This window comes from Giraffa tippelskirchi, chromosome 4 (assembly GCF_054371585.1).
Source record: "Giraffa tippelskirchi isolate mGirTip1 chromosome 4, T2T-mGirTip1v1.2.pri, whole genome shotgun sequence".
In the NCBI taxonomy this organism is placed as follows: Eukaryota; Metazoa; Chordata; class Mammalia; order Artiodactyla; family Giraffidae; genus Giraffa; species Giraffa tippelskirchi.
This window is the reverse complement of record NC_137278.1, coordinates 55,347,088-55,368,919: the sequence shown is the minus strand read 5'-3', so window position 1 is coordinate 55,368,919 and position 21,832 is coordinate 55,347,088. Positions and strand designations below refer to the sequence as shown.

General features: G+C 48.5%; 1 protein-coding gene across 1 annotated transcript; it reads left to right on the top strand.

Moving 5' to 3' along the window:
• Window positions 1-431: 431 nt before the first annotated feature.
• On the top strand, window positions 432-19,852 carry CD8B (CD8 subunit beta). Its single transcript, XM_081592919.1, has 6 exons — window positions 432-511; window positions 4,423-4,782; window positions 10,257-10,349; window positions 13,706-13,795; window positions 15,753-15,789; window positions 19,120-19,852. The coding sequence occupies exons 1-6, from the start codon at window positions 469-471 to the stop codon at window positions 19,130-19,132; spliced, it is 636 nt and encodes a 211-aa protein (XP_081449045.1). The 5' UTR covers window positions 432-468; the 3' UTR covers window positions 19,133-19,852.
• Window positions 19,853-21,832: the final 1,980 nt, after the last annotated feature.

Sequence of the window (21,832 nt, the reverse complement as noted above, 5' to 3'; positions counted from 1 at the left end):
CACTCTGGGCCCCGCTGGCCCCGGAGTACCCAGAAGGTTCTCTGGGTTAAGTAACGACTCAAAAAGGAAGAAAGTGACCGGAGTTAGGGTCATGCTCCGTCAGCACTCTCGAGGGGCCCTCCTGAGCACCCTGACTTCTCTGAGCCTCAGCTGCTTCCTCTGGAGTCACATGGAGTCGTGACCCTGTTCTGACCTCCCAGGGCAGAAGGCGATCACACAGGCGCGAGCACTTGGCGCGGGACAGCGGCGTCGCCACGCTATTGGAAACTCAGTCAAGACCTTTGAAAGGCCGGGAGGGTGAGGGCGGAGACCTCACCATCCTCACACCAGACTCCCGCCCTCTCCCCCACCAGGGCCCTCCCTCCCTGCTCCCCGCTCCCTCCTCCACGCCCCACCCCGCCCCCAACTGCCCCGCCCGGACCTTCTCGGCCGAGCTCCGCCGGGACCAGGTGTCCCCAGCACGCCAAGATGCAGGCGCGGCTGTGGCTCCTTCTCGCCGCGCAGGTGGCAGGTAAGGCGGGGAGACCCTGGGGACGCGGGGCTGGATGCGAGGGTTCTGCGCTGGGCCCGGGACTGAGGCGTGAAGTTTGGGGAAAGCTGTTCCCGCAGGATGCCGTACCCAGACCCCGGATCTGCGAGGGCACCCGGGAGGCAGCCTCGGTCCCTGGGGATGGAAAACCTTCCAGGGAGCCCATTACCCCCAGGAGTCCCCGGAGCCTCTGCACTGAGGCCATCTCTGCCCCCAAAGCCTGAACCTAGGAAAACAGTGACCTGAAGAGAGGAGGGAGAGAGCCGAGAGGGAGCCGGGAGTGTTGAAGGAGATGGAAAAGAAGGAAGGAGAGATGAGGAGGTCCAGAGAGGAAGGACATATGCCAGGGCCCCAGTTCTGACTTTGGTGCCCATCTCTTGGCCCAGGGTTCCATAGACACCTTTTGATTACTTCCAGGAAAGTATTTCGGAGAAGGCAATGGCAACCCACTCCAGTGTTCTTGCCTGGAGGATCCCAGGGTTGGGGGAGCCTGGTGGGCTGCTGTCTATGGGGTCACACAGAGTCAGACACGACTGAAGCTACTTAGCAGCAGCAGCAGGGGAAGTATTTGTAGGACAGTTCGCCAAATACCAGGCTGTTGCCAGTTTTCAGACAAGTGTGGCAGGGTTCCCCCTCAGGGTGACTTGGTTCCTGAATATTCCCTGGGGGTGGGTATTGTGGGCAGTGTAGCTTCCAGAACAAGCAGCGATGGAGTTGGAATGTTGGAACAAGAACAGAGCAAGGAGTCTGTCCCTCTGGCCAGCCCAGTCAGTCTGTCTTGTAGAAGAAATCCCTCCCCACTGCCCACTAACTTGTGGTTGATTTGCTCTCTAATCCAAAAATTCCAAAACTGGTCCTCCTGCCAAGGTGACACGGCCTGCCAGCCTGGCTCTGACCTAGTGAACTCAACTGCATCTCTAGCAGAAGCTAGTCTAGGCCACTCAAAGTGACTAGAGTTACTGTGGATCATTTTAGAAAGAGCAGATCCCTCTAAGTGGGATCACTAGGTGACTGAGATGATGAAATGAATCAAATGAGACCATGCGTGTGGCAAGGCCTGGCCCTGGGACTGGCCAGGGACTCGACCACAGCCAGGGGTTCTGTCTCCAGGAGCTGAAAAGCATGTGGGCACGAGAGAAACCAGGGTGAGTCTGGGCCAGGAAGTCTTCGAGTCAGGACGCAGGCAAAGATCTACACAAAGACCCCAAAGCCCCTCTGACCTGTCTGTCTCTGAAGCGGTCCCATTGGGGCTTTCTTAGAAGGGCCTGGGGAGTCTGTGTATTCTTGGCCCCACTACGTGCACATGAGCCCATGACCAGGATCCTAGAGAGGATCACAGGTTTCTTCATTTCAGAGAGTGGCACAAAGCCTAGATTCTGGGGTCCCAGCTGCTGCTGCTGCTAAGTCACTTCAGTCGTGTCCGACTCTGTGCGACCCCATAGACGGCAGCCCACCAGGCTCCGCCGTTCCTGGGATTCTCCAGGCAAGAACACTGGAGTGGGTTGCCATTTCCTTCTCCAATGCATGAAAGTGAAAAGTGAAAGCAAAGTCGCTCAGTCGTGTCCGACTCTTCGCGACCCCATGGACTACAGCCTACCAGGCTCCTCCATCCATGGGAGTTTCCAGGCAAGAGTACTGGAGTGGGGTGCAGACCTGGGTTTAAATCTGCATCTACCACATAGAGGCCGTATGACCTTAAGCAGGTCCTTAACCTCCCTGAGCCTGTTTCCTCATGTGTAAAATAGGTGTTATTTCCTCCCGAAAAATTTGGTGAGGATTAAATGAGATAATGCATAAACCATGTTCAGCACAGTTTGATAAATATTGGCATTATCAATTCTTTTTTAAAATTTATTTACTTTTGGCTGCACCACACAGCATCCGGGATCTTAGTTCCCCAACTGGGATTCAAGTTGTGTCCCCTGCAGTGGAAGGGTGGAGTCTTAATCTCTGGATGCCAGGGAAGTTATTGTCTTCCCCAGGAGGTCAATGACCCCCAACAATGAAGAATCTCTACTCTGCTAAAAAGGCAGCATGGTTTTCAGGGAGAGGAGAGGAGGCTCAATAGCCACTTGGACCCCAGGTTTCTTTTCATTCTCAGTGGAAGTAAAAGCTCAGAGTGATCTGTGATGGGAGTCCACAAGTTTGCCTCTTCAGTGTTAGAGAAGGTCAAGGCCAAGGAGCCTGAGCCCCAAGTAGGATTATGAACGCGGGCTTGTTGTTCAGTTGCCTTGTCGTGTCCCACTCTTTGTGACCCCATGGACCGCAGCACACCAGGCCTCGCAGTCCCCCACCATCTCCTGGAGTTTGCACAAGTTCATGTCCATTGAATCGCTGATGCCATCCAACTACCTCATCCTCTGTCACCCTCTTCTCCTGTCCTCAGTCTCTCCCAGCATCAGGGTTTTTTCTAATGAATATGGGTTCAGAAAGGCTTGGGTACACACACACACACACACACACACGCATGCACACACAAACATCCTCTGCCCATCCAGGCCTACATCTTCTCTGGGCCTCCATGCTCCTGGATCTAGGTCCTGGTCTGCTGAGTCTTCTCTGCCCCACAGCTAAAATGAAAGCTTTACCAAGTCAGGTTCCATTTGGTGGACTTGGTCATGAAAGACCCCTTCTAATTCTCTCCTTAAGATTTCATTTGCCTCCAGTAACAACTGCTGAGAGGTATCACATAGACGATGATTTACCCAAGTACAGTGAGGTTCAGTTTGCAGTGCTTTTTTGGACATTCTGAGTCTTGGAGGTGGCTCAGTGGTAAAGAATCCGCCTGCCAATGCAGGAGACCCCGGTTCAATCCCTGGGTCGGGAAGATTCCCTGGAGAAGGAAGTGGCAAGCCAGTCCAGTATTCCTACCTGGAGAATCCCATGGACAGAGGAGCCTGGCGGACTATAGTGCATGGGGTCACAAAAGAAGTCAGACACTCAACAACACTAAACAGCAACAACAAGCCTGGGAGTTAGGCAAGACAGCAGCATCAAACCGCCCTCCTTTTCCAGGAAGGAGACAGGGTCCACAGCTTGCCAGAGGTGCCACAACTGGTGTGGGGCACAGGTGGGGTTCAAGGCCAGGTCTGTGAATTCTGCTCTGGGCCTCCTGATCAAGGCCCTACCTGCAGGGGCTTCCCATTTGAGACTGAAGTGAACTCCCAGCACCTCTTCTGGGGTGTCTGTCCCTCCACTTGGGAATGGGGATGCAGAGACCAGTCAGTTACTGGCTTGGGGAGTAATGGGCTGAGATTGTGTCTACGGGGGACAGTGAGTTCCCCTTGCTGGTTGTTGTCACTGTCTGGAAATGGCGGCTTGTCCTCTTGTAGGTTGGCCAGAGCAGCCATGTGTTCTGCCAGTAATTCTGAGCTCTTCTCTGAGCTTGACCTGGGTTTCCTTCGGCCACCTGGAACCTTTTGAAAGTCTTCATAGAGTGGCCACAGAACAAGGTGAAAGGCAACCAGCTTTGCCTTCAGACTGCATCCTTGACTTCGACTCCCGGGTCACTTATTAGCTGTAAGCAGGACTTTGAACAAGGCATTTCAGGCCTCTGTTCCTCATGTGGGGATAAAAATCCTAAAGTAAGTCTGAAGCTCAATGGAGGTAATTTATGCCAAGAGCCAGGCATAGAAGCATGCAGTCAGCAAGTGGCACTTTTTCCCCTGTCCCCTTTGTCAGGCTGGCATCATGAACACCTATCTGGTGGATGATCACCCTGGGGAGGTGGGGTGCTCTAAGTCCTGGAACCACTGGCTATATTTCACATAGCCCCTGGGCCCTGCAACTGGACAGGCTCTCTCATCACTTCTCCTCTCATGTTTGACTCTGGGACCCCACAACCGCGGCCAAGAAAAGGTGCTGATGGTCTCTGCTCCTTCTGCTTTTCGTAGCTCTGCACGGCAGCTTGGCCCTCCTGCAGACCCCTGATTACTTGATGGTTCAGACCAACCATACGGTGACGCTGTCCTGTGAAACCAAAACCTCACTTTCTAACACACGTATCTACTGGCTGCGGCAGCGCCAGGCCCTGAGCGCTAACAGTCGCTATGAGTTCCTGGCCTACTGGATGTCCGCCAATAAGACTACGTATGGCAAGGAGGTGGAACGGGAGAAGCTGACTGTGTTTGGAAATTCTCCCCGGAACATGCTCAAGCTCCAAAGAGTGAAGCCTGCCGACAGTGGTGTCTACTTCTGCATGATCGTTGGGGTACCCAACCTGATCTTTGGGAAGGGAACTCAGCTGAGTGTGGGTAAGAATCTGGCTCAGTGCTACAGATGAGCACTGAGTACCTACTGGGTGCTGAGTGCATGCCATGTCCTGGGACAGCTCTCATTCTCAGAGAGCCCTACTCGGAGGTAGGGGTTGACCTCCAGGAGCAACAGCACTACTGGTCTTTTTTTTTTTTTCCATGACTGAAAGCTTTATTTGAAACTTTTTATTTTGTATTGGAGCATAGCCGATTAACAAACAATGCTGTGATAGTTTCAGGTGAACAGCTAAGGTACTCAGCTATACATATGCATGTATCCATTCTCCCCCAAACTGCGCTCTCATCCGGGCTACCACATAGCATTGAGCAGAGTTGCAAGTGCTGTACAGAAGGTACTTGTTGGTCATCCACTTTAAATACAGCAGTGGGTACCTGTCCATCCTAAACTCCCCTTAGCTATCCCTTCCTCCAGCAACCATAAGCCTCGTTCTCTAAAACACTACTGTTAATAGTAACAATAACCCAGAGCCAAGCTGGTGCAAAGGTTGTATGGGTTGTTTTATTTCATGCTATCAGCCACACTGGGAGGCAGATGCTGTTTGATTCCCATTGGAGATGAGATGCTTTGGGGCATTGCTGCTGCTTCCAGTAACAGGGTGGCATTCTAGGCCCATCTGAGGCTGAGGCTTGATTGGTCTGAGTACCGACACCTGCTAGAAGTCCCCTCCCAGTGTGCCCACAGGGAAAGAATATCTTTGCTGCCTGGACATACTCAACAAGAGCATTCACATTGTGCATGGGGGCCTGTGGCTTGAACCCACGCCTAGAGTTGCAGGGAGTAAGGAGGCTAGACCCCAGACACAGCTGCAAATTTACCATGTGCCCATGGGCAGGTCACTCCCCTCCCCAGGCCTCAGTTTTCCCATCTGTATCATGGGACTGCTAAGGACCTCCCTGATTCCCTCTGGCCCTTAGAAGCTGTAATTCCTCAGAAGTTAAGTCAGCAAGTACAGTAGAAATATATTTCGAGCTACAGATGTAATTTAAAATTTTCTAGGGAGTTCTCTGATGTCCAGTGATTAGGACTCATCGCTTTCACTGCCTAGGACCCTGATTCAATCCTGGGTCAGGGAACTAGGATCCCACAAACCTTGGCAAAAAAAAAAAAAAAATCTAGAAAGTAGCCGCATTCAAAAAAAGTCAAAAGACACAAGTGAAATTAACTTAAATAATACATTTTGTTTAACCCAGTTTATGGACAATATTATTATTTCAGCATGAAATCAGTATGCAATTTATTACTGATATATTTTACATTTTCTTTTTGTACTAAGTGCTCGATGTGTATTTTACACGTACAGCGCATCTCAAGGCAGACTGGCAACATTAACATGTTCTGTAGCACACGTGGCAGGTGGCCGCCGTGTTGGACAGTGAGGATTAAACTATCAAAGGTGTAAAGGAATTCTCAAAGGCCAACGTATGGCTTCAACCCCCTCCCCAGATTAACTCATGGTCAAGGCCAACCCCCAGTGGGCCCCCCACTATCTTGCTTCCCTCTCACCTGAGATCTTCTCCGGCTGGAGCACTGAGAGTGACGGGGGCCCCCACAAAGTGGGCCACTCGGCATGGGAGGTGCAGACATAGCAACATAATTAAGACACAAGACAGAGCGATGCCCTCTTCACACGTCACCAGCCTCTGATCTTTTGTATTTTTTAACTTTCTATTTTGTATTGGGTATAGCCAATGAACAATGTTGTGATAGGTTCAGGTGAAGAACAAAGGGATTCAGCCATACATGGACATGTATCCATTCTCCCCCAAACTCCCCTCCCACCCAGGCTGCCACATAACATTGAGCAGAGTTGTCTGGGCTGCACACACAGTAGGTCCTTTTTGGTTATCCATTTTAAATACAGCAGTGTGTACGTGTCCATCCCAAACTCCCAAACTGTCCCTTCCCAATCTGGGTCTTAAATCAGGAGGTGGGGAAGATGGGGAGAACTCTCGAACCAGAAGCTGAGGCATCCCTGGAGGGACAGGTGTTAACTGATTCTTGTATTGAACATTAGGCTCTTCTGAGTTTGGGGTTTGGGTTTGGTTTATTGTTTTTGTCTCTATAAGCCTCACACTTTCCACTCAAGAGATTTCAGAGGCTAAGAAAGGTGGATGATGAAATAAGCAAAACTGGCTTTCAGAAGTTCCGCCCACCTCCTCCTCTATCTGCCCACTCCTGGCTTTGATCTTCCCAACCCCCTGACTCTGCCTGGCTCCCCGGGAATGGCAATCTCTCCCCAAAGCACATGCTCCCAACCGCATCATCTCCCTGGAGGTGGGGACTCCAGAGCAAGAGCTCACCCTCCGGCTGGAAAGTCAAGACAGTTTAAAGAGGACTCTTGGATGCTAGTGGTAAAGAACCCGTCGGCCAATACTGGAGACATAAGGGATGTGGATTTGATACCTGGGTCAGGAAGATCCCTTGGAGGAGGGCAGAGCAATCCATTCCAGTATTCTTGCCTGGACAATCCCCATGGACAGAAGAGCCTGGCGGGCTACAGTCCTTAGGGTTGCATAGAGTTGGACACGACTAAATCGACTTACCGTGCACTTAGATGGTAGAGAAAGTACTGGGGGGAAGACAGGCTTTTTTCAGACACCTCAAGACACCATGGGCTCAAAAGTCCTGCCCCTTTCAAAGAGGAGAGAAGTGGGGAGATTTGAACTGGGTGCGTGTGTGCTAAGTCGATTCATTCGTGTCCAACTCTTTGCGACCCTGTGGACTGTAGTCTGCCAGGCTCCTCTGTCCATGAGGAATCTTCAGGCAAGAATACTGGAGTGGGTTACCATGCCCTTCTCCTGGGGATCTTCCTGACCCAGGGATCGAACCCTCGTATCTTACGTCTCCTGTATTGGCAGGCGAGTTCTTTACCACTAGCGCCACCTGGGAAGGTGAGGGTGGGTAATCAAGAAGAATAAAGGGCTCCTGATTCTGGGCAAGAAGACATTAAAATCCAAAGGTGGGACTTCCCTGGTGGTCCAGTGGTTAGGACTCCGTGCTCCCAAGGCAGGGGGTACAGGTTCGATCCCTGGTCAGGGAACTGAGAGCCTACATGCCACGTGGTGTGGCCAAAAATTTAAAAACAAAAAAATAGAACAAGTTCCCCCACAAACCTCCCAACAGCCTCAGGCCACTGGGGTCTGTAGATCTGCCCCCTGCAGGCTCACTGCTGCCCCAGTGGGAGCCTGTAGGAAGGAGGGAGATGAACACTTCCAGAGCAGTGAGGACTAAAAGGGCTAAGGGAAGGCCGGGCTGAGACACCTCAGCTGAGGGCCGGGCTCCTCCCATGCTTTCAGAACATGAGACTGAAGCCATTCTCCCCCTTAACAACCGTTTCGTTCAACACCCTGATGACCCAAGGTGCTTAACTTTTAAAAATTTATTCATTTATTCGTTTGGCTGCATCAGGTCTTAGTTGCCGCACGTGGGATCTTCACTGCATCACGCAGGCTCTTTTGATGCGGTGCTCAGACTTCCTAGTTGTGGGGCAGGCTCCAGAGAGCCCGGCCTCAGTATTTGCAGCACAAGGGCTTAGCTGCTCATGGCATGTGGGATCTTAGTTTCCTGACCAGGGATCAAACCCACCGTTCCTGCATTGCAGGGTAGATTCGTTACCACTGGACCACCAGGGAAGTCTCCGTGCTTAACTTTTTATCAAAATACATTTGCCCCTTAGGCAATGTGTGGCCTGAGAACCTAATATAGGCATTCTTTGGCTCAGATGCTGGCTGTGCTGTTTATTGGCTCTTGAACTTGAGCAAGTTCAAATAAGCAACTTGAACTTATTTCAACCCTCTGAGCCAAGGCTTCCTGGGGATAAAATGGAGAAACTAGTGCCCATCCCCAAAGTTGTTGGTTCAGTAAGCTTAAGCTGACGTGCTTGGCACAACCACTAGCATGAGGTAGGAGCTTGGTAAGGGTTAATTCTGGTTAGCTGGGTCTTCTTGAAACCCCCCAGATCATGCAGAGCAGGGGGCACAATTTCTCAACCACCCATGTCTCAGGGTGGTGAGGGTCCAAAGGGTCAACATTTTATGTGGAAGATGCCAGACCCAAAGGATCAAACACTGGCTGCCCCTCCCAGTGCCCTTGACTCTAGAGTCCAAGTTCACGTGTCACACAATTCCCTCTCCTACCATTTTGCAGAAAATCAGTGAAATGTCTTTCCCCAACTGTCAGAGGCAGGGGGTTGGATTCTCGAGCCATGGGTATCTCCCTTTGCCCTGTGGGCTTGTCCCCCTGCCCTGTCCCACCACTTCAGCCATATGACAATGGATTAGAATGAAAGAGAGGCATTACCCACCAAGAGTCAGGAGAGGAACTTGCGGACCCCAGCTGCGCCCTTTCCTTTGTGGGGCCTCGCAGGGGTCAATCCCTTACATCACTAGTGTTCACCTTTGAAATTAAAGGTTGAGACTAGTCTAAAGGTCCCTCTGATAACATACGTTTACTTGGATGTTGTTTTTTTCGGTCAAGCGTCAAGGCATGTGGGATCTCAGTTCTCTGACCAGGGATCGAGCCTGTGCCCCCTGCTATGGAAGCACAGATTCTTAACCACTGAGGTTGAGAAAGAAAATCCCAACCTACACAACCTCCCAACCTGCTTGGTATTGTCCACACAGAAAAAGGCACCACTTCCTTTCTTCCAGCTTCTTCCACTTGCGTAGGGAGGAAGGCTTGGGGGTTCGTCGTGCCAAGGGCTGGGGGACTCCAGATGTAGCTCAAGATCTTCAGTGATGTGAAGCCATCCATAGTACTCACTTTGCTGGGCTCACTGTCCCCTTTCATTCTCACAACCACCATAGAAAGGAGATGGGGGTCATCTCACAAAGAAGCAATAGGACTTGCCCCTAGTCATTACTGTTGTTCAGTTGCTAAGTCGTGTCTGACTCTTTGCACCCCCACGGCTACAGCACACTAGGCTCCTCTGTCCTCCTCTATCTCCTGGAGTTTGCTCAAATTCATGTCCATTGAGATGGTGATGCTCTCTAATCATCACATTCTCTGCCTCCTTCTCCTTTGACCAAGCATCAGGGTCTTTTCCAGTGAGTCAGCTCTTCAAATCAGGTGGCCAAAGTGTTGGAGCTTCAGTTTCAGCATCAGTCCTTCCAGTGAATATTCAGGGTTGGTTTTCTTTAGGATTGACTGGTTTGATCTCCTTGCAGTCCACACAGTGGTTGATCAGGGGTGTTGGGGCTCTTTTCATATCTGGATGGCTCCAGAGCCCCTCTCTCCAGGACACCAAGCTGACCTCCATCTCTGAGCCCTCAGCTCCATCTGAGAGTTACTAGATCAAAAGTCCCATTGATCTGTGACCTTCAAGCCCGTGACAGCATAGGGAACACTGAGAAGGACTTTAATACCTGAGTATCAGACATGCAGTTGTAAGTTTTGTCTCTGAGTCTACCTGATGTTTACCTGGCTAAGACATGTGTCTTGCTTGCTTTTGCAGTTGATGTACTTCCTACCACTCCCCAGCCCACCAGGAAGACCAGCCCTAAAAAGAAAGTACTTTGCCAATTCCCAAACCCGGTGATTCGGAAAGGTGAGTTCTCTGATTCCCCTGGATTCTCAGAAGCCCAGCCAACGCTCTTCCTCCCTCTCTCCCTCCCTTCCTTCCACAAACTCTTTCCAAGTGTGGACTCTAGCCTGTTTCTCTAGCCCTGAGCTGGAGTCTAAAGGAGAGCTGAGTGCGACAGCAGTGCAGTTTTTCCAATCGCTCATATTCTAGTGGGGGACACACTCGTAAATCATCACAGGACAAAACTTAATGAAGGACTCGTGCTCAGTCGCTAAGTTGTGTCTGACTCTTTGCAACCCCATAAACTGTAGCCCGACAGGCTCCTCTGTCCATGGACTTTCCCAGGCAAGAATACTGGAGTGGGTTGCCATTTCCTTCTCCAGGGGACCTTCCCCAACCAGGAATCAAACTTGCATCTCCTGCGTTGGCAGGCGGATTTTTTTTACCGCTAAGCTACCAGGGCCCCTAATGAAGGATCTATCTGCCCAACACTTGCACACGAATGTTCCCAGCAGCATTATTCTTTGTTTCTGTTGTTGTTAAATTTTTATTTGTTTTTTGGCTGTGCTGGGTTTTCATTGCTGCACAGGCTTTTCTCTAGTTGTGGTGAGCAGAGGCTACTCTCTAGTTGTGGTGCACAGGCAAGAAGCAGCTTTCCCTGGAGTCACATTTTGGGGAGATGATCATACTTCACCGAGGACCTTTAGCTGTGTCTAGGTCTCTAGTTCAGGTCATAACTCAGGAGGCCTCCCCTGACCCCTCTCCGCCCAGAAGAAAGGGGGCTTTCTACCTTCCACATCCCTGCAGCTTATGCCCATCTCCATTACTTAAAACTTTATCCCGGCATAATCTGCAAGTCATAAAATTCACCCATTTTAAGTGCACGACTCAGTGATTTTTAATAATTTACCGAGTAATACAACCATCACCACGAACTAGTTTTTGAACATTTCCATCAAACTCTCATATCCCTTGTGCCTATTTATAGTTAATCTCTGTCCCCCCTCCCAGCCCCTGGCAACTGCTAATCTACATTCTGTCACTCTAGATTCATCTCTCCTGAACATTTCGTACAAATGGAATCATACGATATATGGTCTTTCATGCCTCGTTTCTTTCACTTTGCATCACATTTCTGAGTTTCATCCAGGTTAGGAAACCCATGGAGATGAGAGGGAGGCAGATAGAAGCTTCACATCTCAGAAGGGAAAAGGGTCCTTTCCCCAGGGCCTCTCACCGAACTTTCCTCTAAGCGTGGCACCATCCAGCCTTGGCGATGGTGGTTCCGTCCCCAAGAGCAGCCCATGCCATTTCCTTCCTCCCTTCCCCAGCCCACCCCTCCCCACCACCTCTCCTGCCCTAAACCTGTATCAATGGAACTGGCAGGGACTGTAGAACTCAGGCGACTTGAGTCTGTATCCAGGCCCTGCTTTTTACTATCCAGGTGGCCTTGGGCAGGTAATTGAACTTCTTTGAATCTTGTTTTTTCTGAACTGTAAAATGAGAGATAAAAATGATAGTAATTCCTTCATTCCTCACAAGATGGAAGTTTGCAGTTAGTACTGTATTTGACACATAACAGATCTTCAGTAAACGTTCTACCCCTTCTCTGACATCCAAAACTCTTTCTTTTTCAACCTTGGGCATCAGTCTGCAGTCTTGCCTTTTTCACCCATGGGTCCTGATTCTGCCTGCTTAGCTACTCACAAGGACCAGTCATAGGGAAAGGAGGAGTATTAGAGAAGGATTTGGGGTATCAGTTTATGTTTGATATAAACTCTGCTGTTTACATAATTTACAAAATGGGCAGAAGGACAAATAGGCAACCCATAGAAGAAAAATCATGCATGGTCAATACATGAAAATAGGCTGAAATTGGCAAGTAGGAAATTAAAATGAAATACTATTTTTCACCCACTGCTCTGTAAAACTTAAAGTCTCTGATAATGTCAGGGGTAGGCAGGGTACATGACTGGTGATTAGGAATGGAAATCAGTGAAGCCTTTTTGGAAGGCATTTTACAGTATCTGTTATTATTGAGAATGGATATAGTCTATGGTTAATTGTTCTTGTTTTCGGTATCTGCCTTGGGCAGGATCCTACACAGGGAGAAGCATACCTGGATGTTCTCTGCAGCTTTATTTGTAAAATGCAAAAAACAAACAAAATGTACATTAATGGCTAAATAATCCATGGTACAGCCATACTTCAGATGACATGCTGTTAGAAAAAAGAATATGCTGGTATTTTTAAGAAAAAAGGCTGGTTGCAGAACAATTTGTACTGTATACACCTCTGTATTTTTAAAACTATATGTGCTACAGTGAACATTGGGGTACATGTGTCTTTTGCAATTATGCTTTTCTCAGGGTATATGTCCAGCAGTGGGATTGCTGGATCATAGTGGTTTTATTTTTAGTTTTTTAAGGAATCTCCATACTGTTCTCCATAGTGGTTGTATCAATTTACATTCCTACCAACAGCGCAAGAGGGTTCCGTTTTCTCCACACACTCTCCAGCATTTATTGTAGACTCTTTGGTGATGGCCATTCTGACCAGTGTGAGGTAATGGGAAATTGCTGTATAGCAGAAGGAGCTCAACCTGGTGATCTGTCATAACCTAGAGGGGTGGGAGGGAGGATCCATAGAGAGGGTCCTATGTATACCTATGAATGACTCATGTTGATGTATGGCAGAAGCCTACACAACACTGTAAAGCAATTATCTCCAATTAAAAATAAATTAAAAAAAACTATATGTGATGTGTCTATGTAAATTATATATGTGTGTATGCAAATTAACAATGGTAGTTACTTCTGTGAAGGAGCTACAGTGAAAATATATTCAGCTATTTCTTCTAAAATTAAAATTTTTTTTAATAAATGATAAAAATCCCATTACCAGGCATGCAAATTGTCTATCTCATTTTGAACAAAAGTAGCTACTGGGTTTATTAACTGTTTAAATTTGGATGTGGGACCTGAAGATTGGGCTTCCCTGGTGGCTCAGATGGTAAAGCATCTGCCTGCAATGTGGGAGACCCAGGTTCGATCCCTGCGTCAGGAAGATCCCCTGGAGAAGGAAATGGCAACCTACTCCAGTATTCTTGCCTGGAAAATTTCATGGATGGAGAAGCCTGGTGGGCTACAGTCCATGGGGTCGGAAAGAGTCGGACACGACTGAGCGACTTCACTTTCACTTTCCTGAAGTTTTATATATGAAATGATTTCAATAGGTTTAAAGAGCCTAGAAAAGACTAGAAGGAAGCGTGCAAATAAGTGGTATTCTCTGAGTGGTGGGTGGGGCTTCCTGTGGATTTTTCCTTCTTTGTGTTTATCTGCACATCTCAAATGTTCATTCAATATGTGTGTATTTTCCAGGTCTGTCCTGTGCCCCGCTCATCATCGGCCTCCTGGTGGCTGGTGTCCTGATTCTTCTGGTGTCCTTAGGTGTGGCCATCCACCTGCGTTGTAAGTTGTGCCCTCTTGGGCCCCAACATGCATGTGTTTGCGCAGTCGCTCAGTCATGTTCTACTCTTGCAACCCCAAGGACGATAGCCCGCCAGATTCCTCTGTCTATGGGATTTCCCAGGCAAGAATACGGAAGGTGGTTGCCATTTCCTTCTCCAGGTAGATCCTTTATCACTGAGCCACCTGGCAAGCCTGGGTCTTCATGATGACTCCTTTTGCTGCTGGTTGTGTCCCCGAGGGTCCTTTCTTCTCTAGGGTAACAGGGCAGGTGACAGCCTGGTGGGAAGTTTGCTCCTCCAATCCCAAACCCATGATAATTCTGAGAACTGACTTTTGGCCTGAGGCCAAGTTCCAAGAGTCAGAGACCACCCCATCTCTAGAGTCAGGTAAACCTGGATTTGAATTCAACTCTTGATCTAGTGACTTGGGCAGATGCCCTGGCCCCCCTGAGGCTCAGCGGCCCTATCCAGGGTAACCATATCACCTACCTCCCCGGGTTGTTTTTGTAAAGCCCTGCTCCATACTCTGTAAGCAGGAATACCCAGGAGTGGTTGGGGTGGAAACAGTGCACAGAAATTACACTGGGGGCTGCATTTCACTCCCCAAAACTAGAAATCCTCCCGTTGAGGCTGTTGGGAAACTCAGAGATGGTTGCTGTTCTCGGCCACTTCTACAGGCCCCCAGGGTAGCTGGTGGCTCAGATGATAAAGAATCTACCTGAAATGCAGGAGATTCGGGTTTGATCCCTGGGTTGGGAAGATCCCCTGGAGAAGGGAATGGCAACCCATTCCAGTATTCTTGTCTGGAGAATTCCATGGACAAAGGACCTGATGGGCTATAGTCCATGGGGTCACAAAGAGTCAGACTTGATGGAGAAACTAACACTTTCACTTTCAGTGGAGTTGCAGGGGAGGCCAGCACAGCTGGCCAAGAGCCCAGAGCCCCAGACTCTACTCCTGACTCGTCTGCTCACCTGTGCCACTCTGGGCTTGAGCAAGTCACTCACCCTCTCTGGGCTTCTATAAAATGAGAGGGGTTGGCCCACTGGAACATGGACTAGGTCAGTGGCTCTTTTATAAGTCACAGACCCCTTTGAACATATGATCACAATTATGGACCCCCTCTACAGGGAAATGCATGGTGTGCACACTTTTGCATACAATTGCCAACCAAAAAAGGATCCATTTATTTCATTCTAAGAACCATTAGAGCTCAGGGGTCTGCAAGCATTTTGCTCAATGAACTTATCAGTGAAAAAAATCTTTTAATTATAAACGCTAACTGCAACTAACTGTATTTTTAATATATTATGTATGTATATATTTAATATATACTTATAAATATTTATTTAATAGATTATTAACATTTATGTTAGCTGGATTTATTTAATATGTTGCGTTAGCCAAAATGTTGGTTCAGGTTTCTCTGTACCATCTTACGGAAATCCCAAATGAACTTTTTGGCCAACTCAACACTGTGTATGTTATTACATGTTCTTCAGAAATAAAAAGGATGAGATAAACATGAAAATACACATGTTCATATTTCCTTCTTACATCCCAAGGGGAAATCTTGCACTCCTCCAGAGTCCACAAGCTCTGGTTTAAGACCACCTGTCTGCACAGCCTCTCCTTTGTGACCTGCCATGAAGGGCAAGATGGTGCATTCAAGGGCACACAAACAATCACTCACTAGCTACAGGATTTTAAGCAAGTTACTCAGTTACACACTTACTCTCTAGATCAGTTTCTCCATATGCAAAATGAGATAATAAGGGTAGTATTCAACTCATAGCATTAAAGGAGTTAAAACCCACGAAATGTTTGGAGCAGAGCCTGGAACCAAAGAAGTGGTTGTAGATGTCAGCTGTCCCTCTCATCACTCTGCTTGCTCTCTGGGGCTTGGTATCTGCAGTTCACAACCCATATCAACTAGCACTTTTGTTTTCTCCTTCCAGGCCTGCAGAGGAGAGCCCGGCTTCGTCTCTTAAAACAGTAAGTGGTTGGGGTCTTGGGAAAGTGCCCAGCCTGCCGCCCTGGGTGTGGCCCTAGCTTTCTCACCCCCAGTGGCTGCTCACAGGCCTCTGAGGAGCCCCAGCCAGACGCCACCTTTAAAAACTTACACACTGTATAAATAGATTCGGTGATGGAGTTCAGGCAAAGAGAGAACCTAAGCAAACAGAATACTGGCTAGTTGTTTAAGTTTATGTCAAGTATGGTAAGATTTAGTTCTTAGCTTTTCTGAGGATAACAGTGAACTCTTTTTTTTTTTATACAACTATTGCAGTATAGTTGATTTACATTGTTGCATTAGTTTCAGGTGTACAGCAAAGTGATGCAGTTATATATATTTAATTTTTCAGATTCTTTTCCTCTGTAGGTTATTGAATAAACAATCAACTCCTGCTTGGTTAGAACCAGTAGGATATCCCAAACTTTCTCCCACCTGTTATTTCATTAAACTTGGTCCTGCATGGCATAAGAGGGTTATTTTTACAGATCAAGACTTGCTCAAAGCATTTGGGGTGGTAGAGAGCAGAATGGAACTTGAAGACAAGTCAGTTGACCCCAAGGGCAGTGGAATTCCTTCCTGGCTAGTGCTGTGTGTTGGACTTGACCCCACCTGGGTCCTTGCTGCTGCTGCTGCTGCTGCTGCTGCTAAGTCGCTTCAGTCATGTCCGACTCTGTGTGACCCCATAGACGGCAGCGCACCAGGCTCCCCTGTCCCTGGGATTCTCCAGGCAGGAACACTGGAGTGGGTTGCCACCTGGGTCCCAGAAGTTAGCAAACCCACCGGCTGAGTCACACAGATGCAGGGGCAACAAGCTTGCTCTTTAGGCCCACTGAACTGTGTAAGCTCCAGCAGAAACCAAGGCTGCTTGCTGCATCCATACTGAAGGGCTTTTGGACCACTACTGGGCCATGGGCAGTGCCCTTGGACCACTTTTTATGCCTCAAAACAGAGATAGTTTCACATCTACCTATCTCATTAATTACATTCCCCTCTATGTAGAGGTGTTTGAAAAAAAAAAAAGAAAGTTCCTGCCCCTAGATTGAATATCAAGACCTCTGGCTCCATTCAAGCAGATCTTGGTTTGAATTCTATCTGCTACTCACCATCCTTGTGACTACAGGCAAGTCACTTCACCCCTCTGAGCCTCTGATCCCTCATCTGTAAAATGGGACAGCAGTGACAACCACATGGCTATTGTAAGGACTTACTCCAGAAACACCTTCCAAGTGCTCAGCTCCTGTGTTCTTGGAGTCCAAGCACCAGCTCATGCTACTTACAAAAGACAATTTTACAAGCCCAACAACCAAGACACAAAATGTTTTCTTGATGATTATAAATGACATACGATATTATAATAGTTTCAGGTGTGCAACATACAAAGTATTTTTTAAATGTTTATTTTTATTTATGTACTTATTTTTGGCTATGCTGGGTCTTCATTGCTACACAGGCTTTTTTCCAGTTTAGGTGAGCAGGGGCTACTCTCTAGTTGTGGTGCAAGGGCTTCTCATTGCAGTGGCTTCTCTTGTGGAGCACAGGCTCTAGGGTTCTCAGGCTTTAGTAGTTGCAGCTCCCGGACTCCAGAGTACAGGCTCAGTAGTTGTGGCGCACTGGGCTTAGTTGCCCTGAAGCAAGAAGGATCTTCCTGGATCAGGGATTGAACCTGTGTCTCCTGCATTGGCAGGCAAATTCTTAACCACTGAGCCACAAGGGAAGACCACAATGTACTTTTAAATATTCTGAAATTTATAAATTTTCAAATATACTCACTATACTATATGTTCTACATTATCATACGCATTGTATTTGTGTATATTTATACATGTTGTATTATACAGTTGCTTAAACATGCCTGCTACATTTCATATTTTTTTGATGATTTTTTTTTTTTTTTGGCTGTACTGGGTCTTTATTGCTGCCAGCAGACTTTCTCTGGTTATGGTGTGCAGGCTTCTCATTGTGGTGGCTCCTCTAGCTTCAGAGCACAAGCTCTGGGCACGTGGGCTTCAGTGGTTGGGGCTCCTGGGCTCCAGAGTGTCAGCTCAGTAGTTGTGTGCACAGGCTCAGTTGCCTCGCAGCTGGAATCTTCCAGGACCAGGGATCGAACCTGTGTCCCCTGTACTGGCAGGCAGATTCTTAACCACTGGACTACCAGGGAAGTCCTTCGATGATCATTTTGATGGTCTGCAAATTTTAATTTATGTGCTGGATTTAGAAACTCCCCCACATTTAGGAGACAGTAACTTAAGAGTTTTTGTCTCACCCTAGACCTCTGGTGTGTTTCGTTCATATCTTCCTTGTGGTGACCTTTTATGGAAAATGTCTCCCCGTCAGGGTACTGCCTGTGACTCTGTCTCCCTCCCACCACTTTGTTTTAATTTGTTCCCCTGGTGATTTGATGCCAGTTTAGGGGGAGTCTGTTGCCAGACCTCATGCTGTGACAAACCCAGGGGTTCTGAGGATCAGGTCAGGGGAGCAAGGGGCTGGGGGTGGCCCTAGGTGGGACCCGAGCCCCTTCACCCTCTTCATTCCAAACAGCTCTCCTCTCATCCATTGCGCATAGTTACACTTACCTGTAAAACATCTTTGAACAAAAGGGTCTGAGGCTAAAAGAAGTTTGAAAACCATCTCTGGGTTTACTCTCACAATCCAGTTGTGGATGAAATAGTCCCTGGGCCTCAAAGAGCAGCTGTTACAAATTCAAGTTGCAGTTTGGGGCAGACATTCCCCACCCCCTAACTGGCTTTAGAAAATCATCCGTCAGCAGGTCATTTTCCTCTGGTCCCTTAGTGCACATGAGTGAATCGCTTGTCTTAGAAGGCACCGCAAGAGGTAACACTATTCAAAGCTAGAGTTCTTAGGGCTGCATTTTTTTAAGCATTTTAATTTTCTGTGTGTGTCTTAAACAATAGTCTTTATGTTTACACAAAGCAGTACAGAATGAGGCAGTTCCTCAAAAGGTGACTTGGAGCTAGAAAATCCATCCTGAGCGTGAAAGTGTTAGCATTAGTTGGTAAGTCATGTCCAACTCTTTGCTGCCCTATGGACTGTAGCCTGCCAGGCTCCTCAGACCATGGGATTTCCCAGGCAAGAATACTGGAATGGGTTGCCATTTCCTTCTCTAGGCATTTTTAATTTTTCTTTAATGACAAAGGTGGACCTTAAAAACATTCTAACACAAAACTCTTGGCCCTAGGCTACTTACTGGGACTGGAGCCCTGCATCCTGAGGAGCTATTTATCTCTGTTGTGGGAAATTCAATAGCATTTGCCTTAAAATAAGTGGTTTCACAAGTTGCCTGTTGTTTTCAGGTTTTACAAGTGATCAGAGAATACGTTTTCTGGTGTCCCGCTACAAAAATACATTGGTCAGTGATGAGCGAGATCCAGAAAAATGAGAGAGAATGGACACACTCAGCCATGGAAATGTCACTGAAACCGCAGAAGCTGCCTGTTTTTAACTACTGCAAGTTCTCTCTATGGGCCTCATGCATGGGATCAACTTGTTACATGGTCACTGGCCATCCTAGAGGGAAGGCTTCAGAACCCCACGGCACTTCCTGCTACTTGCAAGGCACTCTGGGGGACTGAGTACAAAATGGCACCCAGTGCACCACTTCTGGCTCCTGTAAGTCAGCCTGGGTTGGGCTGGGAACTTTGTGTTGACCGTCCAGCCACCGCATTTCTTTGCCCGGGTAGGGCATTGACACTGAGACCCGGATCTCTCATGGGATGGTGATGGGATGGGTCCCCTTGGTCTTCCCGGGGCTAACCCTTTCCACAGGGTGGCCCCTGAGAGCAGACCCAGATTGGAAATGAGGCTTCCAAGGGGCTGATCTGGCTCTTAGGGCCACTTCAGTTTCTGAGTACCTCCTTTGGGGCTGGGAACTTGCGGTCTGGGAGACAAGAGGCCCCTTGATCTCCCTCTAGGAAGTTCTTTGGCTTTCACTTCTGCCCTCCCGTGGTTTATATATTTCTTCTCTTGCTCGCCGTTCCTTTTATGATCATGTCTTGGTTGTACCAATAAAGTCTTGAGTAAAAAATGCAGATGGCTCCTGTGATGTAAATGCACAAAAGCTCATCGATGCGGCAAAGATGTTGGTGCTCAGTTAAAAAGAAATGAGAAATGAGGTTAAAATGATTATGGCTTCATTCTGCATCAAGCTCCTCGTGTATGTGTGCTAAGTTGCTGCAGTTGTGTCCTACTCTGCAACCCTGTGGACTGTAGCCTGCCAGGCTCCTCTGTCCATGGGATTCTCTAGGCAAGAATACTGGAGTGAGTTGCCATTTCCTCCCCCAGGGGATCTTCCCAAGCTGGAACTGAACCCACATCTCTTATGTCTCCTGCATTGGCAAGAGGGTTCTTTACCATTAGCACCACCCTCATTTGCCCCCCAAACATGCCATAGTCCTCTTTGTAGCTGTAGAGAAAGCCTGGAGGGGATGGAAGCACCCAGGGCAGCTAGAGCCAAGAAGCAGGTGCCTCCAGGGCCAACCCCTGCTCCAGCCAAACCCCCAAACTGCTTTCACTAGCACCTATTCCTTTCTACTGAGCATGGAACCCTGGGGACGCCTGGCCATGAGGCAGGCGAACTTGAAACAAAGAAGAGGTGAGAGGGACTTCCCTGGTAGTTCAGTGGTTGGGACTACACCTTCCATTGTGGGAGACAGGGGTTCAGTCTCCCCAATTTGGGGAGCTGGGATCCTGCATGCCAGACAACCAAAGCATAGAACAGAAGCAGCATTGTAACAAACCAAATAAAGACTTTAAAAATGACCCACATCAAAAAAGAAAAAGAGAGAGAGAGGAAGGTGAGAGACCTCAGGGTCTCTGCTGCATGTCCATTAATATTTTACTGTCTCTCAGCTTCAGTAGTCAGAGAAGAAAGATACAAGGAGAAGACGCTGAGATGGAATGGAGGAGTCCTAAGAACCCCTGGATCTTATCTTAGTTTCCCAGCCTGCACTTGAGCAACTTAAGAGCTATCGGGCCAAAGAAGAATTCAACCTTTGGCCACGTTAACAGAAGCACATGACCCAGGTCAAAAGCGAAGAGAGTCCCACCTGCATTTCCTGGCCTGCCCTGGGCTGGGAAGTGTAATTTAAGAAGGGCAATGACAAACCAGGCTCCGTGCAGAGGCCTCTGGCAGCCACAGAATGTGACTGTGACACAGGCTGGTGTGAAACATCTTCTGGCATCTGAAAGGCTCCCTGTGGAGTCAGGGGGGTGGGGACGCAGGGCAGGTCTAGATGTGGTGGGTGGAAGTCAGAAGGGCTTGGATGAAGGAAATGTGGAAGAGAAGCAAATATTTTCTGCCCACCAGCTGTGAGGTCAGCAGAACAGGTTGTCTTCTGAGGCTGACGGGTCAGCGGAAAGGGCCGAGTTAATCTAGACCAGAGTCCTCCAGGGTTCACTTTGCTCCAAGATGCCCTATTTAGTAGTGTAGTGTTAGTCACTCAGTCGTTTCTGACTCTTTGCAACCCCACAGACTGTAGCCCACCAGGCTCCTCTGTCCATGGAATTCTCCAGGCAAGAATTATGGAGTGTGTTGCCATCTCCTCCTCCAGGGGATCCCAACCCAGGGATTGAACCTGGGTCTCCCACATTGCAGGTGGACTCTTTACCATCTGAGCCACCAGGGAAGCCGGAGTCCTCCAGGGTTCACTTAGCTCCGAGATGCCCTATTTAATAAAAGACTAAGGCCCAGATGTGCACTCTGCCCTCCGTGAAGGTCACACCCCGTCCGCAGAGGAAGTTAACAGCAGGCCTCAACGGCTTCATGCCTCTACGAGCTCTGCTATTTAACTGCATCTCCCAACCGCTGTCTTTGTGGTAGTGTTTAGTTGTTTGCACGTTCTCATGGAGTGAGGTTTGGGGGTCTGGGTGGGGGAGGGGGGCCCCTCTGTTTTCGGTGCCGTCTGGGCTCCATCTGCCTTGGGAGCCAGGTGTACAGACTTGGCTGCCATTGAGGGGGGCTGCGGTGAGGAGGTTTGCACTCAGCACCTGACTCTTGTTTTGAAGAAG

Coding starts and splice junctions, on each gene's coding strand:
- CD8B (XM_081592919.1), top strand. CDS start 469: ATGCAGGCGCGGCTGTGGCTCCTTCTCGCCGCGCAGGTGGCAG. Junction 10,350..13,705: donor AAACCCGGTGATTCGGAAAG/GTGAGTTCTCTG, acceptor TGTATTTTCCAG/GTCTGTCCTGTGCCCCGCTC. Junction 13,796..15,752: donor TGTGGCCATCCACCTGCGTT/GTAAGTTGTGCC, acceptor TTCTCCTTCCAG/GCCTGCAGAGGAGAGCCCGG.